The sequence below is a fragment of the Natator depressus genome, chromosome 14, assembly GCF_965152275.1.
Source record: "Natator depressus isolate rNatDep1 chromosome 14, rNatDep2.hap1, whole genome shotgun sequence".
Classification (NCBI taxonomy): Eukaryota; Metazoa; Chordata; order Testudines; family Cheloniidae; genus Natator; species Natator depressus.
Genome location: NC_134247.1, coordinates 6,025,190 through 6,049,203, shown reverse-complemented (window position 1 = coordinate 6,049,203; position 24,014 = coordinate 6,025,190). Strand labels below are relative to the sequence as shown.

The 24,014-nt window shown below is 45.7% G+C and overlaps 1 protein-coding gene across 1 annotated transcript in view; it reads left to right on the top strand.

Moving 5' to 3' along the window:
* The window catches only part of MAP2K6 (mitogen-activated protein kinase kinase 6), a 91,488-nt gene that overhangs the window by 31,401 nt on the left and 36,073 nt on the right, over positions 1–24,014 (top strand). Inside the window, exons 2-4 of the mRNA XM_074970819.1 lie at positions 12,534–12,600; positions 15,788–15,836; positions 21,420–21,533. Coding sequence (XP_074826920.1) covers positions 12,534–12,600; positions 15,788–15,836; positions 21,420–21,533 — 230 coding nt within the window. The remainder of the gene's footprint in view (positions 1–12,533; positions 12,601–15,787; positions 15,837–21,419; positions 21,534–24,014) is intronic.

The following is a 24,014-nucleotide window of genomic DNA, read 5'->3' as shown; positions in this document are numbered from 1 at the left end:
GTGAAATTAGGAAGTTAAGTGCATCCTGGCAACTCTGCCAGAATGGGTAAGATCTTAGGCGACAGAGCCCATGTCAGCTTGTTCACCTTCAAGGTTGCAAAAGGCTTCTAATATTGATATTGAGCCCTCCTGTCTTCATCCCAGTCTGGGTTTCAGTAATGAGCTTTTTGGCTCACCGTTAGCCTACTGGAGTGTTTTTCATTCCAACACTAATACAGAGACAGCCAGGTACTAACACTTGGCAGCTCATATTTATTGACAGAGCTAAGGAGAGAGCGTCTTAGTTATATTTCAGTGATACAAATAAAATATAGGTTTCAGAGTAGCAGCCGTGTTAGTCTGTATTCGCAAAAACAAGAGGAGGACTTGTGGCACCTTAGAGACTAACCGATTTATTTGAGCATAAGCTTTCGTGAGCTACAGCTCCGAAGTGAGCTGTAGCTCATGAAAGCTTAAAATAAAATATAGCTCTCTCTTTGGCTCTTCCCTTGGCTTTCGGCTGAAGCTTTAATGGTGCTTAGAAAGTTCTTGCATTCTGACTGCTTCGGCTATAGCTTACTGGGGCTATGGCTACACCGTGAGGCTTTTAGCGACGCCTACAGCCGTGCTGCTAACAGGCGCACAGTGTAGCTGCTGTTTGTTGGCAGGAGAGAGCTCTACTGCTCACAAGTCGCAGTGGCTTTGTGGGCAGGAGCGCTCTCCTGCTGACAAAGTGCTGTTCACACCGGCGCTTTTCGTCGGTAAAACTTTCGTCGTTTGGGGGGGGTTAACACCCCTGAACGACAAAAGTTTTGCCGACAAAGTGCCAGTGTAGACAAACCCTAAGGGTCTGAAATGCAAAGATTTTTGTCCATTTTCACCTCATTTGTTACTTTAAAAAATGTGCCAGCGTTTTCTCCCAGACTTGTGGTTTTTTAGGGGCAGCCTTAAAATTTACACCCATTGATTGAATTGCACGTGCAAATCAGAATACTTGTTCTGTGTCCCTGCTGTAACCATTGGTCCACACTACCCCATTTAAGCACCAACCATTTGAAACACAAAATCCCAATAGGTCTAGCCCTCAAGGGCTTAGAGGTCAGTGGTGCTTGAAAAATGGTTCTCCTAGATCAGTGGTTCCCAAACTGGGGTTTGTGAACCCCTGGGGGTTCACAAAATGTTACAGGGGGTTCTCGGGAAAAAATTCCCTAATGGCAGACAGAGCTGTTCCTAGGGACTCCGGGCAGCACTGGGCCAGTAGCCTGGAGCCCCTGGACTTCCAAGAGCTAAGCAGATCAAAGCAAGCATATCTGTCACACTGAGGAGATTTAAACTTCAAGACTCCTTATGAGAAATAGAAAGGGAGGTGGATACTTTTTGCTGTTTTTAAAATTAAATAGGCAGCCTGTATTGTTTTAAAAATGATTATGAAGGACAAGTTTAAGCTTTGTTGTAACGTGCGTTGTTTGCCTGGACTGCTCAAGACCTGAATGCTTGTGTAGGAGGAACTCTTTGAGTTGTCTTCTTAAATACCTTCATGCTGTTTCACATCTGATACTCCTTGATGAAACCTAGGAGCCTTGTCTTATAACAGGCATAGTCCAAGTTTTACAGGCTACGAAAGTGAGATCTTGGAAGAGTGTTGCTGTTTTCATAATGTAATAAATACTGTAATGATAAATAATTAATAATAGTGTGTAAGCATGTCATAAAAACAAACTTTATATTTCCAAGATCACTGCTTTTATACTCAGGTAAAGGAGAAAATCCCTGGAAATATTCATTTTTAGGAGGGGGTTCGCGAGACTTGACATTTTAGTGAAAGGGGTTCACAGGTTGTTAAAGTTTGGGAACCACTGTGCTAGATCTACAAGGTCCTGATCATCAACTTGTCTAAATGGTTGTTGGTCACTTGAAATAATTGGAGCTATAACAGTTTACACCAGCTGAGATTTTAAAGCCAGAAGGAACGACCTAGTCAGGCCTTCTGTATAACACAGGCCAGAGACTATCACCCAGCCAAAGTCTGAGTGAAGGAGAGCTGGGGAATAAAGAGATGCTGATGCATGTGACAAAGAAGGGCAGACGGGGAAGAGAAGGCATTGGCAGTATGATCATTCACGTCTTTCTGGCATAGCTACAGGGAAGCAATGGCTGGGGGAAAATCGCAGCCCGGAAGCTAGATCTGTGCTAGTGAAGTGACCAAAAGTCACTAGTTTTTCCTCCATCTCTGTTCTTTTTGGTTGGGGGCGTGGCTTGCATTTCAGCTGAAATGGAGCCAGCTTGTGAAAATTCACATGGAGGAGCCAAGCCATCAGGAGCCCAGGAAGTGACATTCCTCTCTGAGGAGGTGCATTTAAAATGTACTTTGCTTAGTTTAAATCTTTAAGTCCAAAGACTTGGCTGGGAAGCAGAAAGGGTCTTTACTTGGTGACTATTTAGTCTAAGGGTGGTAAATGTTTAAATTCAGGCAATGTAACATCCTTTTCCACTCCTCTTAGACTTGGCCGGAGTGTCCTCAGTTGGGGGAATTCCTGGGGGAGAGACATGGGGTGAATTAAATGCTTTTCAGGCTGATAGTTGACAAGTGGCTGATGTGCAGCTGCTTGAGGTAAACGTATGTGGATGTACAGAACAGACAAGTACAGCACCTGCTAAATAACAGCTGAATTCTTGTAGGTTCATAAATAAATTGCCGTCTGTTACCTTGTGTGTGTTAACCTGCAATCATTTGTTTGCATCAGTGGTAAACCTGCAAGATGATCTGTAATAATTTTCCTTAATTAAAAGTGATACTCATTGCTTCCTGGATCATTCTAAAAGGACAACCATGATATTAATAATGCAACACATGCTTCTGTTAGCACCACTAGGGTGCTCTGTTTCTTTGCCGCTGTGCCCCAGCATAACGGGCAGTGCTACCAAAATATGCAAGTATCCTGATCTGGAAAGCGCCAGGAGAGCAGGATTTCTGCCTGCTCACCAGTTTCGCACAGGCCACATACACAGCTAGATCTAAAGAGAGGTGGGAGTCTAGGTTTTAGCCTTGATAAAACTGCTTTTGTTAATAGGACCTTTGCCTGTGTAAGGACTGCAGGAATAGGCCTCTGGAAGTGCATGGTTTGCAGGCTTGGCTGGACACGGTTGCTCTGACTCTGTTGGATAGAATCAAACAGGCCATTGCACTGTGATCTGTTCAGCTCCCATAGGTGATGCCGGGTCAGGCTTGTTTGCAAAGTGTTCAGGGTGGAAGGGGTACCGGAGACATGTGAGCTGGTTATTAAAAGCCTCTGTGGGTGTGCACTGAGGCACCAGGTGTCTAGATTAGCTGCCAGCATGCTGGTTTTTTAGGGGGTGGATCTGTGGTGGGAGCTGACCCAGCAAACTCACTTGCCTCCTCCCCGGGAAGCTTTTACTGTGCAGTTTACTGAAGTGGGTCCAATGAAAGGGGCCACGTACAGCACACTCGATTCTAATACCCACCAAGGGAATGAATGATTTTCATTACATGAAGATATGCCCCATTCAGTTGTTTAACTCATAATTAGCAATCCACCTCCTGCTTCCGCCCCCAAGCTGTTCCGACACCCAGTTGGGTCTGTTGGCATTAAATTAATATCTGTCTCTGTGCAACTCTCTTCCCTCCCACAGCTAGATCCGGTTCACTTTTAAGTCAGTGGAAAAACTCCAATTGACTTGATTGATGCAGGATCAATCCTGCAGGGCACAGGGATGGGAGGAAGGAGACCTGGTTCTGTTCCTGGCTTTGCCACTGACTTCTCTGAGACCATGGGCAAGTCTCTGCACCTCTGTTTCCCTTCTTGCTCTCTGTCTGTCCTGTTTGTCCCTGCTTACAGGCTAAATAGTCTCTCACTAGGTATTTATACAGCACTCAGCGCAAAGGGGCCCAGATCTCAGGTGGGGCCTCCTGACTCTGCTGTATTGGTTTTCAAACAGTGGGGTGTGATGAGATTATCAGGGGCCCAAGGTGGGGTATAGGGCTGTGGCTGGCCAGGTGCCCAGGTCAAAGCATGGCAGAAGCAGGGAAAGCATGCAGGGAGTCCCCAGCAGCCAGGGGAGGAAGGTAGGCCCCCACCTCCCCAGTCCCATTCCAGCAGCAGCCTGACCACTGGGGATTTCCTGTGCGTGCTCCTAGGTGCTGCCCTGCACTGGCCCAGATGCCCCGTCAGCCACAGACCTGCATATTTTAAACCCTCCAGAGCTTGCAGGAGCCTGCTGCTGCCCCTGGGCATGTTATCTATTCTCTTCAGTGAGTTACTTTCTGCCCCGATGGGTGGAAGTTTTGCGGGGGCTGTTATGTTACTCCCATGGAGAAGGGAGGGCACAGTAAACCGTTCGGGAGCCTCCACTCTATTGTAATACAAATTAATAATGAAGGTCGCCTTGGGTCTGGTCTAAGCTCTGCCACTCCCCCAAGCTCACACTGAGACAGTATCTTCCCCGTTCCATACCTCAGTTTGCCTTCTGTGAAACAAGAGGAACAATAATACATCCCTGCCTCCTGAGAGGCCTACATGAGCAATGTTGGTGAAGTGCTTTCAGAGCCTTGGGTTGAAGACCCTGGACCAGTGCCAAGTATTTATTCTATCTGAAGTTTGTCATTGCCTTGATTTCAGCAGAACTCTTTGCACAGTAAAGTACTATTGATCGTGGGAAGGGGAAAATAATTTGTCCCTGAGTGCCTTGAGTAAAATCAGAAGCAGAGCCGCATATAGATACCAGCAGCTCTCTTTGCTCCTGGTTATTAGATAACACTCCCTCCAATCGTAATAGGGAGGAGTGAAAACAGACCTTCCTCTTCCTGTGACGTTTTACCAGTGACCCTTAACACTAAATAGCAGAACATTGCCATGTGCCTATTGAATTTGGCTTTAATAATAAATTGTGGCAGAGACAGAACTGGCTAATATCCTCTGAAGGAAACAGGAGCATTTTGGAGCAAGAAACCCTTGACTTTGGATTAGATCAAAAAGAGCTTTTGGCCACGATGAAATGCCTGGAGGCTGGCATACAGGATTTCTCTTTGGGAGCAGCTGTTTATTTTCTGTCCCAGTATCTGTGGGTAACAGACTCCTCTGTCTTTGCATTCTACACAACTACATTATTCTCTAGTAGGTTTCCTTTATTTTTCTGTGAAATATTAAAGTTCAGTGAATATTAATTTTTTTTTTTAAACTTTAAACTTTTTTTAAACTAGCAGCAGTCATCTTCACCAGTGAGCCTACAGCAAATTGCTGGACTCTGGAACCAGATTAGCAAGACTATTGCATGAATGAGGTGGTGTTTTTCTTCCCCCTGGGAATGGTGCTTAAGACTTTCAAAGGAAAGCATTCAGTCTGCTTGGGGTTTTTGTTTTGTTTTTTTAAGTCAGAGGAAAAATACTAATAATTTTGTTTTTTAGCCCTTACTTCATTCCCAGCCCCAGTTCCTCAGTTTGTGGTTTACGCAATGCCCCTGATTTAAAAGAAAGAAAAAAGCCAAAAGAAAAAGCACTAGAGGATTACAGCCCTAAAAGCTAAACAACTTTGCAGTATCTTGGCCTATTACTGGCCACTCCAGTAATTACTGGCCTATTACTGGCCACTGGCAGTGATTTCTCTGCGTCTAGACTCCACCCAGGTCTAAGTACTTAAGCTCCAGCTGAAGTGCATTGTAGGATGAAGATAATTTAAGCACATGCTTAAAGCTAAGCATGTCCTGAAGTGCGTTGCTAAGTAAAAGCCTCAGTTCTCTTTATCCCATTGTCTTCCCAGCCTTGGCAGGGCTAACACAAAACCCTGAAAAAAATCTGTTCAGGCCCTTCCTTCAGGACACAATCCAGTCTGCAGTACAAAACATTCACAAAGTTAACACCCAAGCAACCCTATTATCCTGACCAAAGCAGCTGCAGAGGCCCAGAAGGCTGTCTTCTCATGTCTCGCCACTCCAGGATGACCAACAGCAACCAACTTGCAGCTCTCCTCCAACTGAACTCTCTCAACCCTTTATAGCAGTCTCCTGACCCCTTTCCTCAGCTGGCTGTGATAATCCGACAAAACTGGCTAGTGCCAGTGTCCCCCCACCCCAGCCTTTAAGAAAAGCAGGCCACCCACGGCCCATTCTTGGTACTTCAGAACCAACCTTGTTTCATCCTCTTCTCCCCAATGCTATTCTTAAAGCCCAAGCTCCTGGGGTTAGGTGATCGGGTCAGAATCTCAGTGGTCATTTGTAAAAATGAAATAAGATTCTAGCTCTCATGATTGCAGAGAAAAATGTGACCTAAGTGCAGCCTGAATGCTCAGAAACCAGAAGGGAAAGAAAAGGACACACACCCTTTCTTATTTATTGATTGATTTATTTTAAACCTAATTATTTTTAAGCCAATTTTATGCCTTTTGGCTGTTTGGGGTTGACAATACTCTTGCCCTTAACCAAGGATGCAAGCTGTTTGAGGCAGGGACCATGTTTGCACTCCATCTTTGTACAGTGCAACCACAATGCATTCCAGTCCCTGATTCTAGTTACTACTGTACTGTAAATAATAATGCTGCAGAACAATTCTTTTTCTTTTGGTGTGTACCAGACTGCGTCAAACTTCATGTTTTAAAATTGCCTGAAAGCCAGATAGCCCTAGATCTTTATCTCCTGTACATACTACTCCTCCCTTCAAACTGTAAGTACAGTAGAATACATCCTTCTTATCGAGTTCCTTTTAGCTGTCTATAAGGAGGAGTCTCATCCATGCTGCAATCAGCTAACAGAGAGAGGTGATCACAAGCACAGAATTAGTGAATTGCACTCATGTAGAACGGACACCAGTCACTAACTCTGTTGGCTTGCGTCTTTTACTTCTTTTCATCTAAAGTGCATTTAGTGCTGGGAAAAGGACAATTTGTTTTTTTATCACAATGTGTGTGTATCTGGGCAAGGTACCTCTTCTTGCTCTCTGAAGAAAGCGCCTCGGGGTTATCAGTCAGTTTCCCTGGCTCACTCACTTCTTAACTGCTCTCTTGAGACTGATAAAAAGATGCCAGCTAATGTAAGGTGGGTCCTGTCCAGGAGGAACTGGGCTGAGAGCCACCCAATTCCTCCCACACAGTTGGTGGAAACAACTATTGGTGGCTGATAACCTGGGGTAGATTCAAACCCGTGACCTAAAGGCCTTTTATCCTGGGTCTGATCTAAAACCTCTTGAACATAACGAAAATAACATGGTCTTGTAGTCTGGGACTCAGGAAACCTAGTTTATATTCCCAGTACCGCCACTCATCGGCTGTTGGACTTTGGGCAAATCTCTTCATCCTTCTGTTTTCCTTCCCACCCTTGGTATATTTAGCTTACAAGCTCAATGGGCAGGGACTGTCTCTTGCTGTGTGTCTGTACAGTGCTCAAGTCAATCTTGGCTGAGGGCCCTAGATGCTTCAAGAATACAGTTAGTAATAAAAATCAGTGGGTGGCTTTCCATTGGCTTCCCCGGGCATCGGATCAGGCTCCTTGTTAGCAATCTCTGTGCTATCCAGTCTGCCCCTGCATTGCTGTACCGTCTTGTTTGGTGGTAGCTACTGTGATAAATCGAACATTACACTTTGTATCTGTATAAAAATGATGATTCCTGGGTGCGTCAGAATGAAACGTCATCCGATTCAATCCGAAGGCTGGAAGGCAGATTGTTCATGCTGCACTCTAGATACCCTGTTGCGGGCACAGAGCTCCGGAGAGCAAGCAATTTGCATGTTGTAACAAAAGGAGCGAAGAAACTTTGTCTAATTCAGCTGAGAGGCATAAAATTGCCGGATTACAGCCAGGGACTTTCATTAAATACCCATGAGGTGAAATGTGGTGCGTGATGTAGTTGTTTTGTTTCACACACTAATACTGCAGGGAATTTGCTGGTGCTATGAGGGTGAATTCCTGCTGGTTTAATTCCATCCTGCAGTTCCACTTCTCCCAGTGCCACGGTGAGATCCATATTTTCTTTTGATCATTGTTGATGCTTTAACGTTAAACTAGGTCCATGTCTTGGCAGCTTTGTTAAGGGAACAGATTGTGCTTCAAAAAATGGCAGAGTTTCAAAATATTGTATTCTCTTAAGAAAGACAAGGAAAATAAACTCAAAACATGCAGAATATATTTCAGCAGAAGGCGGAAAGGCTTTTAATATTTATTTGGGTTTGGTATTTTGCTACTTTGTTCTTCCTTTGACACCACTTGTGAACCAAGATAAGATTAAATTCTGTACAGTCTATTATGGTTCATGCTCAAATTAGGTTAATTTCCAGTGGGTTAATTTCCATCCCTTCAGAACTGCCTAAAATATACTATGCTGAGATATTGGTACAGCATGTGTGATTCTGCAAGTAAATTAATGCAGGAAACAAAAAACAAAAATGGGTAAGAATCTGTGCTTGTTTTCACTTTTAGGTAGACCATTTGTGAGTGTTTTTGCAGCAGCAGGGGCTAGGATAGAGTGTTTCTCGATGACCGGTCTGTGAACTGGTGCCAGCCCCTGAGATCTCCCCGACGCAGTTTAGGAAGGCAGCAAGCCAGTCCCTGGTATCAAAAAGCTTGAGAAACACTGGGATAGACGATCAAGATAAAGACGAAGTAGCAAACCAGAAGAGGACAGATGGTCTTAAGGTTAGGGCCCTACCAAATTCACGGTCCATTTTGGTCAATTTTATGGTCATAGGATTTAAAAAATAGTAAATTTCATGATTTCAGCTATTTAAATCTGAAATTTCACAGTGTTGTAATTAGAGGTCCTGACCCCAAAAGGAGTTGGCGGGGGGTGGGGGGGTCGCAAGGTTATTGTAGGGGGCATTGTAGTACTGTTACCCTTACTTCTGCACTGCTGCTGGCTGGGTGCTGCCTTCAGAGCTGGGCGCCTGGCCACCAGTCGCCACTTTCCAGCCGCCGAGGGCAGAAGCAAGGGTGGCAATACTGCAACCCCTCTAAAATAACCTTCTGACCCTCCTGCAACTCCCTTTTGGGTCAGGACCCCCAATTTGAGAAACGCTGGTCTCCCCCATGAAATCGTATCATATGGGATAAAAGCACGGAAAAGACCAGATTTCATGGTGGGGGAGACCAGATTTCACAATCCGTGATGCATTTTTCATGGCCGTGTATTTGGTAGGGCCCTGCTTATGGTTAAGAGGCTGAGATGGGACTGTGGAGTACTGGGTCCAATTCCTCAGTGTCCCATAGACTCCTTCTATCACCTGGGGCAAATCGCCTCGTTTCAGTTCCCTATCTGTATTACGGGGATGGAAAACTAGGATTCTTATACTCTTTGTCTTTGGAGCCAAGCTTCCTCTTCCCCCACCATTAGCAACTTTCACAACGTAATATTAAGAGGCAGTCCCTGCCCCAAAGAGCTTCCAATCTAAATGGAGACCATAGACAGTCACGGACCCCATCAAAGTCAATGGGTGTGCCATGCAGGATGCATGGGGTTTCCCTGGTTGCATGTTTAGGGGTTAGGATAGAGGTTGCAGGCTGTGTCAGAAAGCCAGTGAGAGGAATTGTGAGGATGATCTAAGAGGAGGCAGAGAGACAGGGCTTTTTGGGCACTGAGCTCGCTGGGGTGGCAGGCGTGGAGATTTCTGAGGAAGGAAACTGCTGGTTGCTGTTTGTATCTCCTGTGTTCAAGGAAACAGGACTCTATACATTTTTTTTTTTTTTTTTTTTGGTAAATAAACAAGATTACACCAAAAGTATACCTGACTCCTCTTACTGATTCGTCAGCCTAATGGAAACAACCCTACAAGAGCCTGAATTTTGGCTAACCACTCCGGCTGACGAGGCAACAATATGTACAGTGCCTAGCACGGCCCCAATCTTAGTTGGACCCTCTAGCTCAGGGGTGGCCAACCTGAGCCTGAGAAGGAGCCAGAATTTACCAATGTACATTGCCAAAGAGCCACAGTAATACGTCAGCAGCCCCGCATCAGCTCCCCCACACCCCGCTCCCAGCGCCTCCCACCCACCAGCAGCCCTGCCGATCATCGCCTCCCCCTCCCTCCCGATCAGCGGTTTCGTGGCACGCAGGAGGCTGTGGGGGGGGGGGGGGGAGGGGAAGGAGCGAGGGCACCTCGGGCTCAGGGGAGGGGGCGGGAAGGGGTGGAGTGGGGGCAGGGCCTGTGGCAGAGCCAGGGGTTGAGCAGTGAGCACCCCCTGGCACATTGGAAAGTTGGCACCTGTAGCTCCAGCCCTGGAGCCTATACAAGGAGCCGCATATGAAGAGCCTCATGTGGCTCCGGAGGTTGGCCACCACTGCGCTAGCTGCTATTATAATACTAAGAAGACCAGAGATGTAATGGCCAGGGGTACTCTGCTAGGGTTACCGTACGTCCGTATTTTCCCAGACATGTCCGGCTTTTTGGTTCTTAAATCGCCATCGGGGAGGAATTTTAAATATCTAAAAACGTCCGGGATTTTGCCATTATTATTTTTCCCCAAAGATGAGTTGATCATTCAAGAAAGAGAGCAGGAGGACTTGTGGCACCTTAGAGACTAACACATTTATTGGAGGATAAGCTTTCGTGGGCTACAGCTCACTTCATCGGATGCATAGAATAGAACATGTAGGAAGAAGATACATACATACAGAGAACATGAAAAGGTGGAGTCAGAGGCTAATTAATTAAGATGAGCTATTATGAGCAGGAGGGAAAAAAAAACTTTTGTAGTGATAATCAAGATGGCCCATTTAGACAGTTTGACAAGAAGGTGTGAGGATACTTAACATGGGGAAATAGATTCAGTATGTGTAATGACCCAGCTACTCCCAGTCGAATATCCACAGCTGCTACTCTGAAACCAGTCTCTATTCAAACATCTCCCCCTGGCTCCCATGGAGTGTCCTTTTTTTTTTTTTTTTTTTTTGAATGTTCAAATATGGTAACCCTAACTCTGCTAATCTAATTACAGAAGCGTCTGCATTTGTTTTTACCATTTTCCGTCTTCCTTATAGACCAACTGATGTCTCTTGGGAAATTTTTGAAAACTATTCATTATTATTCTCAATAATCTGTCTCTCTCTTAAGCTGTTCTGCTCGGTCTTGTCTTCTGTTTGCTTTTTTCTATTTAGACTTGAAGCTCTGTGGAGCAGAGAACATGTCCTTTTCAAATGCAAGTTTGTAGTATTGTTTTTTAATTAATAACAATAATAATAATAAATAATATAAAGCAAGATATGTGCAATAGTTTCCAAGTAAATGTTTTTTCCATGAGGCTGCATTGCAACCATCTGCCACATGCTGGAATGGCCTGTGGCAAACTGAGCAGGCTTGATCTTGTGTGTTCAAGCTGAGAAGAAAAAGATCTACAGTTAAAAAGTTGACTAGTTGCTTTAAAAGGGTCATTTTCAGTTCTGTGGGCATGCATCGTAACCCAGTGGCCCCTGCAGCCCTGGAATGCACAGATATTTATAGTCCTGCGTGTCAGAGCATGATGGTAGGGTGCGTCATAGGAAAATAAACTGAAACACGTATAAGTAAAAGGCTGAAAGAGAGTGTCGTGAACAGGGAGAGACACAGAGGTTTGAAGAAATACAGTAATTGATGTAAATTGTTAGGTTAAAAAAGTCTAAATTAGGTGGCTGCTTTTTTGGGACCCAGTGTTTTATAACACACCCAAGCTGCATCTGTATGTTTATCCTGGGGGTTTGGTGACATGACTTATGTTCCCAGGTTATTTTGTCCCTGGATTCAGAACCTCGCTCTGAAATATGACTATATGTGACTATATGTTTAGCAATGAAAAGGTTCTCATATTGCCCTAGTCCACTGGACTCTGTCACCCTCTGGTTTGGAACCCAGTTACTCTAGGGTGAACTGCTTTAGAACTTGGTTTTAATCCTGTTCATGTTAAATCACTTTAAGAAAGGTTTAGCTAGCCAATGTGAACAAATACTGTTGTATATTTCGAGCCTAATTCTGCTCTCATTTGTGCTGATTTTACATAGCTACATTGACTTCAGTGCTTAATCCTGGTTGACACTCGTGTAAATGGCCCAGACCCTCAAAGGTATTAAGGTGCCTAAGTCCCATTGATTTCAAGGATCTGGGCCTATGAGATCAGAATTTGGCCCTATGTTGTCAAACTCTGTTTAAAAAGATTCTGTCCCTGCTTGCACAAGGTAAATAGGTATTTACACCCGGTATATTGGAACTGGTTTCGGTCTGAATTGAATCAGTTCAGGAAACATGGGAGCCAGTGTAGATAGGGCTTAAAAAGGTGAGATGCCTTTCCCCTCTGCACTTTCACGGGGGCTTCGGTTGCCTGAGCTGCCGCCTGCATTCTGTGCTTGCGTGGGAGCTAGAAGTGCTGGCCTGGTCACAGCTGGCTGAACAAAGGAACTTTATATTTTGAACTCTGTGCCCTGAATCTGCACCACCAGACTGAGCTGGTGTTTCTGTTAAATAAGGTCAACCATGGTAGACAAACTGTGTTTTACAATTATAACCACAGAGGTTAACACCCCACCGCCTCCTTCACCCCCCCACATGGAAATCATCTCTCTTTCCTTCTGCCTCTTTCTTGTTTCACAGGCAAGAAGAGAAACCCTGGGCTGAAAATTCCTAAAGAAGCGTTTGAACAACCACAGACAAGCTCTACGTAAGTCTCAAAAAACTTAGGGTTTATAAACACCCCCCCCCCAGTTAATTTTCTCTTTCATGTACTGCTTTGTCGCGTGTCTCAGTCAAAAGAACAAAAGGGGGTCTTATTTTAGCTGATGGTGTCACTTCTTTTGCATGAATGAGTTAATAGATTCAGAAGGGACCATTGTGACCTGCTGCATAACATGAGCCAGAGAACTTCCCCAAAATAGTTAAGAACAAGCTTTTAAAATAACCCCCCAAATCAACACACTCAGAAGAGAGAGCCCGGTATTATTAGGGTGCTGTTCGCTGCACAGGGCAAGCCCTGCAGCTAAGGGTTGCTTGGCTTTATCAGCCTCCTTGAAGGTTAACGTTGATTATTAAAGCAGCAGCACCCACTATCCTGTATGGCTTGGGTATCTATTTGCATTGGCAGGTCTGCTCAGCTGATAGGCATAAACGGAAACACACAAGGTGATCTGATCCCATCCATCAGCCCCTTCCTCATGCTCATTCTGCTAATCCTCTGAAAGGTGAGCCCCTGGGGGACTGATTTTAGACATGTCAGAGACACAGACATTTGGGAAACTACATGGGGGAGGGAAAGGAATAGGTACATGGGGGAGAAAGCCCTGGGCTATAAAGTGGCCAACAGCTGAAGGGATGTCACGTCTCCCCCAGCAATATGAAAATTGTGGCTGATGCTCTTGTGGTCGTTGGGAGAGTAATTTAGATTTAAGTTTCTCTTAAGAGAACCTGTATTGTCTACTTGCTTGGAACTGTTGCTACTATAATATCCCTGGAGCTGTCTCCTGGATGGTTTATATTCAATACATTTGCTGGTATAGTAATGTTGCTTAGAGATATATGTGTGGGATAGTTTATTTTGTTTGGGGAACTGGTAAAAGATAGCCCAGCAAAAGTACTCTTTTACTGGTATGAGCTGCGTCTGTACTAGAAAATGTTTGCTAGTGTACATCTAGACTGGTATAGCTATAGTGGCAAACCTTTTCTAGCATAGACAAATCCCCAGTCAAATCAGTAGACATCAGATACTGCGACTATGCACTGCCCTGTACTGTGTGCCCTCATATGGGAATAATTTTATGACATTGATGAGATTCCAGAAACAAATTAGTTAAAAAAAAAAAAAAAAGCAAACAATCCAACTGGCTTTTTATTCAGAGCTTAATTCAACTGCCTGATCAAAGGAGCAGCCCTGGTATGGGCCTTCTCAGCCAATTAGCACATCATGTAGGCCACAATGTAAAGAGATGGCATGAAGGCCTCGATTTGCCAGGGCAATTCTACTTGGGCTCCCCAAGCTTATGTACAAGCAGGAAGCCTGACTTTTTAAAGTGTGCGAGCAGTGGTTTTAATAAATTAAATAAGTTAGGCAGCACCAGAAAGGAGAAATTTGAGAAATCTGTCTCTGGGCAGATATACCTGATGCCTCCCCTTCCCCGGAGGAGGAGCATTTTCTGAGAAAGAGAACCGTCCCCCACCTTGTCTTACACTAATCCTTTCCAGGAATAGTTAAGATAAATGACAGGTTTCCGAGTAGCTGCCTGTTAGTCTGTATTCGCAAAAAGAAGTACTAGTGGCACCTTAGAGACTAACCAATTTATTTGAGCATGAGCTTTCGTGAGCATCCGATGAAGTGAGCTGTAGCTCACGAAAGCTTATGCTCAGATAAATTGGCTAGTCTCTAAGGTGCCACAAGTACTCCTTTTCTTTGTAAGATAAATGAAGGCTGCTTCAGGTTCTCTGTAAATTGGATGGGGTAGCTGTTCCTGCAGAGACTGTGAAGGAATCAGAGCTGGGATTCCCTTTTTAGCTGCCTTTATTTGTATTCTCGCTGCCTTGTGGAATCCTAGATGGAGCAGGTTTCCCTTAGCAGGACTGTGGAGAGATGTAGCTTTGCTTAATGATCATTTTAGAGTAAGTGGGACCGTGCTAATTGACCTGCGTGGGGTCTTGACGTTAATGGGCTGCTGTTTTGAACAGCGTTGGATGTGAACGCTAAATAAAGATGACAAGAGGGTGACAAGATGTTAACCTTTTTGCCTGGAGTCAGGTAGTAAGCAGTTAGAAGGGCTATCAATCCTTATGCTTTAGGACACAGAGTACATCTACACTCCAAAAAACCCCCTTGTCGCAGCAAGTCTCAGAGCCCGGGTCAGCTGACTTAGGCTCATGGGACTTGCTGTATGAGGCTAAAATTCACAGTGTAGACAGTTCCCACGTGGGCCGGATCCCGGTCTCTGAAATGGGAAAGGGGGAGGGTCTCAGAGCCCAGGCTCCAGCCCGAGCACAGCGTCTACACTGCTATTTTTAGCCCTGTCATGCAAGCCCCGTGAGCCTGAGTCAGTCGACCCAGCTTCTGCTGCTCACTGCAGCTGGGTGTTTTTTGCAGTGTAGACATACCCACACTGATCACCAACTCAGAGGCCAGGGCTATTTCACAGTTCGGTGCATTAGGGCTTACTGCTTTCTTCTGATTTTTGTTTAAAAGCTCTACTGGGGATGTTCCTTCATCAGGGGAAGGGGAGGAAGAAAACAACCTGCCAATAAAAATCAGCCATGTCCTACTGAAAAATAATTTCCCTTTCTAAATGGAGAAAAGTCCTGAACAAAAGCATCGGGTCCCAAACCCCTTTTAGCCCCAGGTGCGTTCGGGGACAAATGCTACTTCCGAGACAGAAGTGAAACTGGGCTTGTGTTTTTCCTCTCTGCCTGTTTAATCTGTCCTGTAAACTGGCTAAGGCGGATTTGCTTCTCTCTGCCTCTCTTGTGTGTCCCAGGAACTGGTTCCAGTCCCAGCCTCTCAAAGGGAGTACTCTGTTTGAATTCCTTAGCGCTGGAATTGGACGCAGGCTTGTGAAATTCCAGCTCCAGCAACTTCCTTCCCGACACCTTTTGGGGTGACTTTGTGAACCATGGCAACATCTAATAGCACTGAAAGGCTAGGAAGCCAGCTTGGCTACTCTGGGTGACACTGCTGCATATATTGCATCGGGCTGCTGTCCCATCAGTTTGAGGGGAACTTACACCCAGACCTCCCATTACTGAGTCCCATATCCACAGGGCAATAGCCCCTGGACTAGGGGCTCTGAAAGGCTTTGTCTCTTTGGAATATTATCTGTGTAAGGTCTCTGTGACTGATGCTTTCTGCATACTATTTTGTTCTTTCTCTTCCACAGGCCCCCTCGAGATTTAGACTCCAAAGCCTGCATCTCTATTGGCGAGAAGGTACAGTTACGAGCTATGGCAACCGAAGACTTCATATGTGTTTGCGTACACAGGGTCAGGAACTAAGTTGGGGAGCGTGTTTAGAAAAACAATTCCTGGCTCTTGTGTGGGAGGGGTGCGACGATCTGAACGTGGAGGAGGATTGAAATCGGGTTTAGGGCAGGGCTTCCTGGCCATTTTTAAGCATAAAACCACTGACGTTTTCTGTCAGTACTCCCTAAACTATGTGTTTCTCCATTTCTTAACATCTTTTGTGCTTTATCAGCTAATTCCACTCCCCCTCCAAAAAAGAGAGACTGTTCTGGCCCATAATATGTATATTATCTTATGTTCATTGTGCCACTATGTTAAAAGTTTATGTTCAATGCATAGAAATGGGATCATTATACATTTTAAAAGCCATCTCCAGAAAGTATTGTTTATCCATTCAGACTGAAAGTTTGTGGATTACATACTCTCTAGTGCTGTATCTTCAGTAAAATTGTTAACTGGAGAAATGGGTAGAAATGCATATTACATATTTGTTTATAAGTGTGTGACAGAAAATAGCTCAGATTGTTCAGTGTATTGAAATTATAGCACTAGGGATTATATGCATGTGCGTGAAGGGATATATGTCCATCCTAAATCTGTTTTCTAGGGGCTGTAAAATTTTCTACAGAATGAAAGCTTTCATTATATATCTCTATGGTTTAGAGGATGGAGGTAGGTTCATGGTGGTGGTTTCCTTACACGTATGTGTTTGGCAAAACGAGAGTAAAATTGTAAAGTCTTTGGGTCAGGGACAGTCTCTTTGTTCTGTATTTTGTGCAGCGCCTTGCACAATGGGGTCCTGGTTCATGACTTGGGCTCCTAGGCATTATCACAAATTCCCAGTGCAAATCATTATAATTGTTATTATAATACAAACCAGGCTGTGCAGTTACAGTGGATACTAGCATGCTTCTAGAGTTTTTTTAAGCAGGAGGTCATAAGCCAAGCACCCTCAAGCACCTTTATGATCGGTGTCCCCTTTAGCACTGCAGCCTCTCAGCCGGTTTTAGTTCTTGTCTAAGGTTATTTTCCCCCCTCCTAGGTTTTGATGAAACAGCCCTGCCCCACGGATGCACAGGGATGAGAAGTGTGCTGTCATGCTCATAGCTTGGCTGCTTTAGCTAGGCTGTAGCCAACAGGGACTTGGTCCCAGTGCAGAGCATCCGATGAAGTGAGCTGTAGCTCACGAAAGCTTATGCTCAAATAAATTTGTTAGTCTCTAAGGTGCCACACGTACTCCTTTTCTTTTTGGAGATACAGACTAACACGGCTGCTACTCTGAAAACTAAACTGGCTAGTGAGTCTTCTTGACCCAGAATCCCACACAATCAGAACCCAGCCTACCCCCTTCTGGCCAGTGTCAGTGTTGCAGCTGAAACGTTTCCGTATCATTTAGAGAGGGATTAGCCGCAGCTCATCGAACCTGCCTCGGCCTGTATTCACCTAATCCGGAAGTGAGATCAAGGAGCGTGTGAGGGGTCTTTTGTGTCAGCACATCTGTTAAAAAGCAGCCAGGCTCAGAGCTCGCATATGAGACTGTCCAGCTCCTCCTGTGAGCAAAGCAGCTCTGCAAAGCCAGCCCAGGGGAATGGCCTAGCAAGAGGCCATCCATAGGAGCAAATCCTTCTGTGGAGAAGGCCTAAGAGGTGACTCCCATTTGGTGTCCAAGGAATAACCCAGTTTAATGAGAGTGACCTCATTTCCCTCTGCGACACTTGCAACATCCTTTAACCCTTGCCTGGCTTTTACATAATGCCCCCAACACCACACGCTTAATGGGATTAATAGTAACATGTAGTCAGGGGCAAGGTGCTGATTGCTAAACCCTGGGTAATGTTAGTAGTTTTCTTCTACTTCATTCTCCCACCACCAGGATCAATGCAAGCCAAGAGGACGTAGCCCAAGAAGTTTACTTTTTAAATGGTCTGTGTGAGCCGTGGTGGTCACTTCTAATAACTGGAGTATCTGCCCTGGTTTAGTCCCACCCACCTGCCTGGCCCTGAGCTATTGTTCGGCGTCCTTGCTACGAAAGCAAACTCCTCCTTCGGTGGCAGAGTTAACACTTGTATCCTCAGCTGGTGGTCTTAGCACACAGGGCGCTGCCCAGCTCACACAGAGATGGACGTGGAGTTGAGGCAGGGTTTTAAAATTCTCTGGAACTGGATGCAGGCTGGGGGTTTTTCCCAGAAGATTTTTCCTGGATGAGTTTTCTGGGAGCTCAGGACACTAGCAGTAATGCATGATCTTAACTCTGGTGATCCCAAAGACTTCAGAGCATTCCTGGACAATGTCCTTGTGACTGGAGTCGATGACAGTAATTGGCTAGGATCGCCTGCTGCTGCTGGTCCTGATGTGGGATACTGAGTTAGGGCATTATGCGGACCTCATGGAGGGATTCTGCTTAGAATGCTGGCAAAGAACTAGATTGGCTGCTAGGAATCTCCATGTGCCTCATAAGTGTGACTGACCTGTTCATTAGCCTTTCATTTGTGGGGGTGGGGATCCTCTTTATGGGCATCGGATGCCCCCATTTCTCTTACATAGCCTCACCTTCAAGGCAGCCCTCCCTGCGTCAAACCACTGAGAACCAAATGGGCTCTTGCTTCTTCAGTGGCCAGAAGCTGATTGCTCCTCTGTAAAGTGTAATAGCCTCAGAACAGCCCTAGATACTGTTGACCCATGAGGTGGGACATAGGGGAGCTGTGATCAAGTATGTGCGTGTACAGGCGTGCATGAACACCTCAAAACTGAGCTGGGTAACAACTTGACCTGGGGCTCTTGGAAGCGGCCTGATCACCTTGTAAATGGCCATTTTCTCCTAGCTCTAGCTGGAGCAGAAAGTAGGGCTTGTTTTCTTTCCCCATTTTTTCCTGCTTCCCCTTGGATACTGACTCATTCCTCAGGAACAATGTCCCTAGCTCCAGCTGAGGTGTGAACTTCCACTGTTTGTTGCTGGACTGTTAACTTCAAAGCCTAGTTCCTCCCCTCTCCCCAGACGCTATTGAACAGCTTCCCCAAGTGCTCGGCCTTGGCATTTCAGTGAGGGACACCTCTTCTGGCTTTCACTCTGAAGACACATGACTGGTAGGCCTAATGGATGAGGGGGGAGAGAGCCCACTCTCCCCTCCTGAAATATAATCAAAGCCAACTCAGTCATCCCCAACAGCTTGCAGGGCTATAGCTTGGATTGTCAACCTGGGGGAGGGGAAGAGATCACACAGGCTTCAGCGAGCTCTGACCACCTTCCCTGGCTGTGAGGAGGATCCCAAATCTTTTTTTTGCTGTCAGAACATGGCATCGCTGAAATATTGTATTAAAAGTACGGTGTGGGTGTGTACCTCTACCAGCAGGAGGGCAGAATCAGTCTGGTCTACTGCTGACTTAACCTGCCGTCTGAAGTTTTTGACTCCTTTCTTACATTGGAGGCTTTTCTTCATCTGTGCTGCTACCATGAATTTATATGTCTAAGATTCTAACCAGCGCAGGTCAGCCTGTCCCCAAATCAGATTCCGAGGAAAACAAGGATAGAGTCCAGTTCCATTTGACATTGTAAATTTTTCCAGGAAAACAAGAACGTGCAACAGCTGTTTTTATTAGCGTAAATGTCCCAGGAGCTTTAATAAGAGCACAATAAATCCAGGCAATAAATTGGTTAGGACTATCTCTTGCCACTGAACATCAGCCAGTTAATTTATTAGGTGATGTATTAGGTCATTAGCATTTTACGATATCTGTCATTGGGCGTTTGTCTCTCTTTCAAGTTCGAATTTTTATTTTCCCTGGCATAGCACTGGGGCTGGGAGATGGAAAGGGGGGTGCGGGATCTGCAGTTCAGGGGCTGGGAGATGGAAAGGGGGGTGCGGGATCTGCAGTTCAGGGGCTGGAAGATGGAAAGGGGGGTGCGGGATCTGCAGTTCAGGGGCTGGGAGATGGAAAGGTGGGTGCGGGATCTGCAGTTCAGGGGCTAGGAGATGGAAAGGTGGGTGCGGGATCTGCAGCTCAAGGGCTCAGCGTCAAGTCAAAGAAATACCTGCTGCTAAAGTGATCCCTTGTTCCAAGAAAAGTGGTTCACATCCACAATCCCAAGAAAGAGGGAGAGAATTCCAAAAGGAGCTCTGCATGGAGGCAGAAAGACCGTGCTAGAAGGCGCAAAGAGGCAAGCGCTCATAAAATACAGAGCTCAAGCTTTTTTTTTTTTTTTTTTGAATATGGCGTCCCGTGGAGGAGGGGGACTTGATTGGCTAGCAGTCAGTACCCTGGTAGGAATTAGCTGTCTCTGTCCCAGAATGCATTTGTCCTGCAAGGTTCCTTTAGGACATGATATCATCATGTTCCTGTTCCACAGGCTGTATTGTGTTCCCTAGAGTAGGCTACTTGTCCCTTTCCCTTTAACTTTGCTGCTAAATTTCAGAACGCTGCCTGAAAAAGAGACAAAGGGCTCGTTTCGGAAGAGTTTGCATTAAACAGCAGGCACGGTGTTGGACAGAACAAGATGCTTGGATCCACGTTAACACAAAAAAAGCTAGTGAGGGCTGGTTTTACAGTAAATGTAATTGTGACCGAACAGCCCGCGTCCAAGGTGTGCGGTAACACAGTGCGTGCGCCCAAGCTCTCGGAACCCTCTCCGGGTAGCACTTTGCAGGCGGCAGATTTTCCGCGGCTCAGGTAGAAAGCGGTGTGGGATTACGTGCTGTGAATCAGTTCATTATAACCAGTCGCTTTCAGCAGGACGGTTGACTTCTGCGGTGGGGCGTTCAGCCGGCTTGAGCAGCGGAGACCTATTTCAAAACCCAGAAATAATAATGAGCAAAAATACAGCCAGTGCACAATATTGCGTCAAAAAGAAGAAGGGGCAGGGCAGAAGGCAGAGCTGAAAACAAAGTCGTCCTTTAGGCAAAGCCAAGAGAAAGCAATCGGTAACGCTAGACAAAATAAATCTACCGAGGTTTAAAGTGGCACTCTCAACTCCGATCTGGCCCCGATACAAGCTTTTCAAACCCTAAGACCATTTGGAAACACTTCCCTGGATTATTTTTTTAAAGACATTCCCATGGGAAGAGTTGTTTCAGCATTTTCCGGCAGCGTTTTCAATGACCATTGCAGCACTGAGAACCTGAAAGTGAAAACTGACTAAATGAAATGGGAACTGGCTTGATTTTCCTTGCCTAAAATTTAGGAAATATAACTGAAAAGGTTGGAAAGTCCGTTCTTAAAACTCCTTCAGCTCCATGTGAGGTGCTGTTAGTCACACAGGTGAGGGCTGCACCACTGTAGTGATATACCTCTTCTGGGGCCTAGCTAATCCTCACAGCACTCCTTGGGGGTTAGGGGCAGTATTCTTATCCTCATTTTACAGATAGGGAGACAGGCTAGAGAGGGGAAGGTCATCTGCCCAGTACCACTAGTGGGAGCTGGTGTTCAAGCAAGGCCTAGATCTTAGGAGTTCCTGACTTCCTTTATCACCCTGTCCATGGTGCCTTCAGTGAGGAAAACCGTTGCACCTGTTCTGTTGCCTTTGGCCTTTTTCACGGTGGTTTTTTCCTCCCACAGAACTTTGAAGTGAAGGCCGATGACCTGGAGCCGATCTCTGAACTGGGCCGAGGTGCTTACGGGGTGGTGGAGAAGATGCGGCACATGCCTAGCGCACAGATCATGGCGGTGAAGGTAGGGTGAGACTCCTAAGGTGTTTTCTATGTGTGTATGTGTGCTGACCCGTCAGGCTGTCCTCAACATAAGCTTCCACTCTTACCTTCACTCGAGTAGGCCTTAGTCTGACAAGGGACTTACTCTTTCCATGTGGAGGTGCTGAGATGGACAGGACATTAAGCCTAATTCAAGCCCAGATCTACACTTGGAAAAAAGGTGTGTTTTTCAAATGTGACCGCTGACGTGTTTAAAAATCCTAGTGTAGACAGGGCAAGTTATTCATCTGCACACCTAGGACTTTAAAATGCCTTAGCTCTCGTGTTTTGAAAGTACACTTCTTTTCTTCGTGGAGATATACACTCTGGCTTACAGGAACTCCTCACTTAAAGTCATCCCGGTTAACGTTGTTTCGTTGTTACATTGCTGATCAATTAGGGAACATGCTCGTTTAAAGTGTGCATTACTCCCTTATAACGTCGTTTGGCAGCCGCCTGCTTTGTCCACTGCTTGCAGGAAGAGCAGCCCGTTGCAGCGAGCTGGTGGGGGCTTGGAACCAGAGTGGGCCGGCAGCCCCCCTATCAGCTCCCCACTCCTCTAAGTTCCCTGTGCAGCAGCCGCCCAGCAGGCTATCAATTGCCTGCAGTTCAGCTGTCCCTCCCCCCTATTGCCCTGTGCTGCTCCTGTCCCCTGCCTTGGAGCTGCTCCCCTAGCCTCCTGCTTGCTGTGTGGGGGTGGGGAAGAGAGGGGCTAATGTCAGGGTGTCCCCCTTGCTCCTGCACCCCGCTTACCCCATCTCCATAGAGCAGGGGGACACAGGACAGGGCTCAGGATGTAGGGAGCTTCCTGGCAGCAGGTGTGGTCTCAGCTTGCTGATTAACTTAACAAGGCAGTGTACTTGAGTGGGTCAGCGTACACACACACACACACACACACACACACACACGGTGTGTGTCTCTGTCTGCCATGCTGTCTCCCCTCCCTCCATTCCTGCTGCCTTGTAGAGTGTGAGGCTACATTAACAACGAGTTAACCCTTGAGGGCTCAGCCAATTGCTAGTTCATCATTTAGCAGTAAGGCATTCCCTGGGAAATATCCCACCCTCTGACTCCACCCCCTCAACCAAGCTTCACAATCATCATTGCTGTGTACAGTATTAAATTGTTTGTTTAAAATTTTGTGTGTGTGTGTGTGTGTGTATATATATAGTGTCTTTTGTCTGGCAAAAAAAAATTTCCCTGGAACGTAACTCCCTCTATTTACATTAATTCTTATGGGGAAATTGGATTCGCTTAACATACTTTTTTGCTTAAAGTCGCATTTTTCAGGAACATAACTACAACGTTAAGTGAGGAGTTACTGTAGTTTGAAAACCAACTACAGCAGGTGTGAATTTGTCCCATATAGTCAGGAGGATCCATGTTTTGCACTGCCGGCCACTTAACAGGAGCCTAAGGATCACTTATAATTAAGAGTATCCACTTTTAATAGGCATGTGCAGACCATGGAGATTCCAGAAGACTTGTGGGTGGATGAAGACGCACCACATCATACAAGGAGATGCATGCTCCACAGGCTGTACGTCCCTCTTAAGTGTAAGGGCCTTTCCTTTGCCCTCGGCCTCCCCCTGCGTTAGAACTTTAGGAAGAGGTGAATTTCTCTTACTGCAAACAGAACAAAAGGATGCAAGGAGTGTCTGTGTGCACCGTTTATTGTATCCCGTCTCCAATTTAACATGACATTTTTGGGGGGAAATGGGGTAATCTTTGTTGTAACCCCTCTGACTGAGGCAGTAATTGCAGTACACTCTGATCTGAGCCCTGTATTGTGAACTTTACCCATTTCCGTTCATATTAACCTACGTTCATTTTATTTTATCTTCGTCATCATTTCATGGGGTTGCTCCTCTGCATCTTTAATAATCCATGGGTGGGTATGTATGTTTTTATACACCCCCCCTGCCCCCAAGTAAATAGTACCTGTAATAAAGTACCTTCAGGGACTTTTGGTAGTTGACAGCTCTTTAATCTATCAGAAAAAGGCATAACAAGACCCAGTGGTTGGTACCTGAAGTGGGACACATTCAGATTAGAAATAAAGCCCAATTTTTTAACATTGTGGGGAATTAACCACTGGAATACTTGATGTAGGAATGTGATGGATTCTTCATCACTTTAAAGGCTTTTGATCATGACTGGATCTCATTCATGTAGATATGATCTACCTCAACCAGAAGTTAAGGGCTGGATCTAGAAATTACTCGTTGGCCTGTTATACAGAAGGTCAGACTAGATTATAACAGTCCCTTCTGACCTTAAAATCTATAACTCTGAATATACATGCATATGAAGAGTGAGAGGGAGACGTAGTATTGGGCAGTGTGTATACCACAATCAGAAGACCTGGGACCTGATTCTCCTCACGCTTACAAAGGGGCAGCAGACCCCCAGACCCTATGCCTCTGACACAGAACATCTGTTCTGCAAATGGTGATCGTAGCAG